The sequence below is a fragment of the Stylophora pistillata genome, chromosome 8 (genome assembly GCF_964205215.1).
Source record: "Stylophora pistillata chromosome 8, jaStyPist1.2, whole genome shotgun sequence".
NCBI lineage: Eukaryota > Metazoa > Cnidaria > Anthozoa > Scleractinia > Pocilloporidae > Stylophora > Stylophora pistillata.
This window is the reverse complement of record NC_142526.1, coordinates 1,875,803-1,882,957: the sequence shown is the minus strand read 5'-3', so window position 1 is coordinate 1,882,957 and position 7,155 is coordinate 1,875,803. Positions and strand designations below refer to the sequence as shown.

At 38.0% G+C, this 7,155-nt stretch overlaps 1 protein-coding gene across 1 annotated transcript; it reads right to left on the bottom strand.

Annotated features, from left to right (window-relative positions):
* Positions 1–695: 695 nt before the first annotated feature.
* Positions 696–5,332, bottom strand: LOC111339164 (uncharacterized). Its single transcript, XM_088729270.1, has 5 exons — positions 4,772–5,332; positions 2,966–3,713; positions 2,089–2,203; positions 1,680–1,999; positions 696–1,179 (listed from the first exon to the last, which is right to left on the bottom strand). The coding sequence occupies exons 2-5, from the start codon at positions 3,104–3,106 to the stop codon at positions 991–993; spliced, it is 765 nt and encodes a 254-aa protein (XP_088585396.1). The 5' UTR covers positions 3,107–3,713; positions 4,772–5,332; the 3' UTR covers positions 696–990.
* Between the last annotated feature and the right edge of the window lie 1,823 nt (positions 5,333–7,155).

Genomic DNA, 7,155 nt, shown 5'->3' with positions numbered 1-7,155 from the left:
TTCTAAAAGAAATACTTAGAGGTACCAGAGCCCTGGTTTGTGGGCGTAGCAAAATTTTTTTTTTCATCCCTGAAAGACACCAATTCTACAACAACGCCCTGTCACATATTTTTGGTGCAATACCCTAAAATGTATCGTAGGAGCTGCTGCTGGGGACCTTTTGAAGCTAAACAGCCTAGGGGATACCAAGCTCACTTTTTTTAACCCCTAAAGGGTACAACAAGCACCCCAGTCCTTTTTATTTAAGGAGTCCCCCTTCCCAAGGGTGATTAGTACATTCCAATTGATGCTTGTGTTGAAAAAGATATATTATGAAATTGTAATCGTAATGGTCTGAGAGCAAGGAAGTATATTTCATCGTGAAAACATTGTATACGCAGCATACCAGTAAGGACCTTCCCTGATTTTCTCTTTGAATTAATTAATGCAGATATATCAATAGTTGGGATTGTCTCACTCTTTTGCTGCTGTCTAACTTTGAATTTGATTATTTTTCTAAAATATATCTGTTGCAGTCTTTTCATTTTTGGAGTGGGTTCCAAATTACCATAACTATATTTTCGTCTGTGTTTTTGCATGTGTCTGATTTGCTGAAGGTCCATGTTAGATGTGCAAGACAAAAATTGCTTTTCGCAGTGAATAATACCTGTTTTAAGTTTCTTTGTAACAATGTTAGAAATAGCTTGTACCAATGATTATTTGTTGTATCGCCTTTATTATTACGTGTCTGCGGTATTGCCCATTGCACGTGACGGAGTTTTGTGGAGAAATCCGGTGGTAAACCTATAGTCGGTCGTCCGACTATTTATAGCCTTCTCAATCACGATCATAAAGTTGTTTTATAATGCTATTCTACTGTTGACCAAAAACACAGTGATTGTGCCTATCTATGCTAGCACAATGAAAGTACTATACTACGTCAAGGGCTGCTTCACCATACTTTTAAGGTGGCTTGAGCTGATAAGTTAAACTTTTAAAGTCAGTGCCTCTTCAGTTTTTCCCGTCAAAATCGTGAGGACAAATGATATCTCCTTTAAGGTCATCAAAGTTGATGTGACCCCAACTACCAGAAGACTCATCTATTAGTCTGACTTGCGCATATTGACCACTAAACTCCTCCACGTCCCAGCTCTTACGGTACATTTTCTCCCTACAGTTTCCTGTCTCAGTTCTAACGATCTGAACGTAAAGACAAACATAAACAGTTTTTAAACCTTTGTATCGACGATTGCTGACATATCTAACATGACTATATCGTACATTAATTCACTTGCAATGCTTTAAACTTAGGGGGAAAAAAAACTATTGTTTCGAAGGAGGGTAAGCTAAAGACTAAAAAAGTGAAACAGTGTGCCAGACGCGAAGTTGGTTATCTCGCGGACTCTCCCTTAAGTAAGCTCAACAAAAGTAAAACCAAACGTTTTCGACACCTGGTTATCATCAGGGTCATCATCACCTCCACAGATGATGACTAAGGGTCGAAAATGCTTAGGTTTTACTTTTTGAATTTATTTTTCCCTGTAAATATGTCATTTTAGACCGAAGCGAGCTTTATGGATATCACGAAGCTCAAAATGGTTTCGCAATTTTGAAAGCCAAATCTGTGATAACTTGATCAATCAAGTAAGTTGTTTTAAAAGAATCAGAAGATAAATAATAGTCAAAGTGAATAATCTCACCTGGTTGTTGACAATAAGCTCCGCACGAACTTTATTTACTTTACATCCCCCACCAATGAGAAACAAGATATTCTTGCCAACGATACGAAAACAAGGTGAGATGAGAGTTCCCTTGGGTACGTCGGCTCCATCTGGATGCTGCCCTCCTGCGGGAAAGCTCTGATTTGGCCGTTTCTCAGCTCCCCCCACCCACCAGTACCCTTGAGGCTGGGCGCTTTTATTGCGCGCGACTGGATTGTCACCAAATGTTGGCTGGTAAATGAAAGCACTGCCTGTCATTTCCCACCCGCCGATTCCATCTTCAAAGTCAAAGCTGCAGGCTACATTAATAAAAAGAAAAATCGAAATATTTTATTTCCCTGATTCTCATTTGGTATTAATTCCACTCTACAGTTTTGTATTTAATTACCCTTCTTGCAGTTTACACCAGTAAATCCTAAAGGACATTTACAACGAAATCCTTCATCAGTGTATCCAGCTTGACATGTGCCACTGTTGAAACAGGGACTGCTTCTGCAAGGATTCTGTTCAAGACAAAATGTTGAAGACAAAATCATCGCTTAGTTTACTTTCCCGGGATATTATGTAATCTCAAATAAGCACATTCTTGCTGGAACGATACCTTCTTGAAGCTTTTTTATAAGTTAAGAGAAGACAAGAATTAATTACACTTTATCAGTCATTAAACCAGTAAAATATATCAATCGCGGTACTGGATTTCAACGGGTCCCTTTATTTTAGCCACGGGTATCTTGTTGTTCTATCAGTTTTATTATTGTCAGTAGAGATGACACCACTGGTGTATCTTAGCGTTGGCATTCTCACTTCAGGTGACTCCTCATAAGTAAATAAAAGTTATCGAAGGATTTTTTTTAGTGAAGTTTGCTTTGAAAGGTCTCCATCAATCTCTGTTTCTAGAACTACCATACAAAGGAAAACTTACTAAAGAGATAGTCAATCTTGCCGTATTTATGTGGGTTATTTCATAGCTTCACAAAGTATTTCTCGATAGTTTTAAAAAGTAACACTTGAAAAAGAAATCATTTATAGATAAGTAAAAGTTCTCTATTGTTCGTAACAATGTGATATTAATATAATATATGGAAAAATCTCTCAATTTCATACCATCGAAATCAGGTCAAAACGTTCCTCAGCGTACACAATGCAGTACTAAGGAATCATTTCAATTCAATACATGCACACGAATTGCAAGAGTAGTTTAAGAGGTAATCTATCAAACTGATCGCCCAGAATAATTGTTCATTGTCTAAAATAAGTCACTTTACCTCGATACTGAGATGAGTGTAATCCTGTTTACTCTGAAGGTTGGACGAGCCTGGACTTTCATCCGAAGCGTTGTTCAACTCACAAATGTAGTTCCCTCCTTGTGATGGCCCAACATTTATGGACACACAATTGGGCTCCATATAACACAGCACATTACAACTGCCTTGATGGGGCACCTCTAAAAGCCTGATTAAATGGCCCTTCAGGACTCTTTCCTGTATGGGTTCTTTGAAAATAATGGATCGGCATTCTTCACCTATTTGGTTTGCAAATAACAATTCAATTTCATGCACAGTTTTGGTTTAGAATAAGATAATGTCTGGGTAATATCCTTAACAAATTAATTTGCCTCGAGAGACACTGGATAATGGTTTGTCGCTGCCTTTTTGAACTCTAGGAATTTTCCCTGACACGGTATCCTAAGAGACTCAAACTCCTGCTTGTTAGTTTTTCACAGAAGAAAGAACTTGTCTCAGCAGTCTCTGTGATTTTACCGTTAGATTTTGAATGTGCACTGGATGAAGTTGTGAGAACCAGAGGCAAGTTACGGGTCAAAGAGGAAGCAATTAATTTCCATCTCTTCTTAAGTCATTCATACTAAAAAGAACTATTGAAAGCGACAAACAGCTCCCCCCCCCAGTCCCATGCCTTGAAGGTTGATCTCCTTCCTGCACTCTTCCTTTGTAGATACGCAGTCCACGAAAAAAACCAGGATGAAGAGACAAAAGCTTAGCCTAAACATCTTTCCTGTAAGAATAATATTTGGTATATCCGTCAGTATAATTTTATAAAGACATCAAGCTTACGGTGAGTTAAGAGAAAGCACATGATGGATCAGAGAGCACTTTGGCACAAGCTTCTTGCCTCCCTGTTGCATTTCATGAAAATTGGGAATGTTTTATGCCAGCAACTCTAACAAACATTATAACATAGCTTGTAAATTCGTGCAATCAAATTCAATAGCGAGAGCGTGCTTCAATTTTCCATGGTGCACTCTGCTGACGTCAGCAAACAAATGCCTCGCGAAAAAAAGTTTTTCTCGCGAGTGACCTCAGCATTTTTCATTAAAAAACGGGAAAAACTTCCGTCAAAAAGTCAAACTAGACATGGCAACAAGCGAACAAGCCGATGAAGATCTGCCTACTTTTTCTTTGGGAATGGATTTTTTAACTCCGGAGAAAGAACCCAAAGAAAGGGAAAACAAAACAATCAACGGTTTCTAACCTCATTTCCACGCATGAATTCACCTGTCAGTTTTTGACCAATTTGAGGCAAGATCATTGAAGCATGGCGAAATACTTTTCGGAACAAAATAAACAACGCATTGAAACGTAGGAGAGGGGAATTTCTGCCCTTTATGCATAAACTACAGCGTTGAAAATGTTATAAAACAATTGTTTCATTCGTCAGCTGTGAGTTCATCGAGATATGAAGCACTTGGGAAGTTTAGAGAGTACTCAAGAAGCTAGAGTTACTCGAGGCTACGCCTCGAGCAACTGTTACGCATCTTTCGTGCTGTCCAAACTTCCCGCGTGCTTCATATCTCGATGAATGCACGCTGACATATGAACCAACTGTTAAATTATCGGTAACAAAATAAGGATGTCACGGATTAAGAGAATCTACTTTTATGTGGTTTTTCTCTTTTTTTTTTTTGTCTATTTTTAACATGTTGAACTATTCGAGCGATTGTTGCGCAGAGATTGTCATGAGATTTAAGTATTTTTATGGCTTAAAATAAAAACAGGTTTCCATCATTTCTCCTCGACTTCACTTCAAAACTGATGACAAGTAAGGTCTCTTACCTTTAAAAGTATAGAACCACTTAGTCTTTTTTTTGTTTGTTTGGTTGTTTTATGCTGACCACCACCCGGTAAGTTTCTATTTCGCAGTCGTTGGTGGATGCTGTGAAGCTATATTTTAAATCTAAAAAAACTCCGAACCTTCGCCTGAATTCCCTCTCCTGCCTTAATGAAGATTAGTTTGACAGATTGAGCCACTGCTATTTGGTAAACGGTAATGAATACAAAATAGCCTCAATTAACAATTTTAATTACAAAACGTAACAGCAGGTGAATGACAATTTGACAGGTGCCCGAAACCCCGCGAACGCGTTCGACATCTCGGCCTAATTGTTATTGACAATACAAAACATTATTTTTGTTCACGAGGCTTTGTTCTTTACTACTCTTGGGACGCACTCGCATAAATGTTTTGTTAGCGCATTCCTCGCACACAACTTCATCTATCGTTTCAAAACAAAGAGAAATTGATTTTAGAAATATAAAAAAAGGAAAGCAGTTAATAACCGACGTCTTTGGCTGTAGCTTTGTCAATTCCAACTTTATCTTTTGTGATATATTTTTAGCAGGACAATTTGAACTACGTACTCCTTTTCGGTGAACTTTAATGAACAGAACGCCCCTTCCCATTTTCTATTTTATTCAAAGAAATGGATCGAAAATGATGAACACCTGATTAAGACCTCCTTAAGTAATTATAAAGATCTGCTTGATGCATAAACTTGGTTTTTTCATTTTTTATTCTTCTTCAGGTTGACAGGAATGGCTACAAAAACGACGGTCTTGCATTTGCATATTCACACAATTTTCCTAGAATGTGTGGAACAATACTAAATTGATTAATAACCTGATGATGAATGATTTACATAAGCTCGCTCAACAGAAGAAGCTAAACTGGGAGTCCTTAAACACAAAGGCCCGCTATATAAGGAAGTCTTCTCTGGGAAGACTTGGGCTCATTTGTCACTCACCGTTGACGTGTGCGGGTCAAATTTAAATGCTGGTAGACGAACAAAAGGAGGTAATGAGACATCTATTGTTTACTTCTACCAGCATGGTGGAATGAGGTAACGTGCGAACCACCTACTTCGATCTCAAATTTACCGCCACAAACAAAGACAGTTTCCATTGGAGAAAGGAATTACAAATCTCAAAAATTCTTGTATTGTGACGAAGAAATAAAACAATTTTGAGGAATGCGCCCGCTGTTCACTGCTTTGGAGTTGCTGTAGCTCAAGCTGACTTGACTTTAAGAGTTCTACATCACACGACGGTTGGTTGACAAATGGTCCAGTGGGACCTAAGGCTCCTTATAAAGCGCGCCTTCGTGTTTAACTTTTTGGCAATATCATTGCCTTGGCTAGAATTCTCCAAATCCTGCCACCTGTCTTTAAGTTACATGATTCTTTGTACCCAGATCGTCCGTGATCAGTTTAGATTGACCGGGTAATACCAGGACACAAATGACACACTGTTAACAGGCGTCTAAAACGTCCACATTAAGCCCCTTTGGAAATCGAAAACACTATTAACGTTAGCTATTCTACATCCACAGTAAAAGTTCAAGATCTCTTTTCCCAAGAAATCCTTAATAAATATCAATTAACGACCACGACCTTTCTTAGCGTCTTCATTAAAAATATGCAATACCCGTCCCTATTGTGCTCGGCAACTTTTAAGCAACTTTTGGCGTTGGAGGAACTTTTTACGATTCTGGTAACAGCAAGAATTTTTTGCATTTGTATATTTGAGAAATTTTTTCGCAAAATAATGTTTAGAGCACATGTCAATTGAGCAGAAACATGTCAACGATTTCATATGAAACTTCAATTAATGCAAATTTCTCGAATGTTTCTCAACCTTTTGAACATATAACCTGTCATTTGGCATCGTTTGGTTCGACAAGACACTAGATGAAGCATGTGTTTTTTTCTGTTGGACTTAAGTCATGAATATCCTTAAATTTCGCTGGCATTTACGAGCAACTCGTCAGTTCGACTTAAGTCATGAATATCCTTAAATTTTTCCCATGTTTTCGTGCATTTCTTTAAAGGAAAGTTTCAAAATATTTTTCTTGAGTAAAGTTGGTGATTATTGTGGAGAACGAACAATAAAAACTTGGATTACCTTTTATTCCAAAAAAATCAAGAAACTTAGGTAGAAGCTTTTAAAATTTGGATAGCAACGTTTTGGATTTTGGCACTCTTTTGGCAATCTTTTGGGAATTCTGGCAGGCAACTTTCCAGCATTTTGGGAGCACAGCGGGACGTGCATAATATCTGCCCCGGAGCAACACTTCATTGGCGCCAAGATCTCGTCTAGCTAGAAGTTGTATATAAATTACTCCGATTGGCAAATATTTAACCATTTTTAAATCTTTAAAAGAT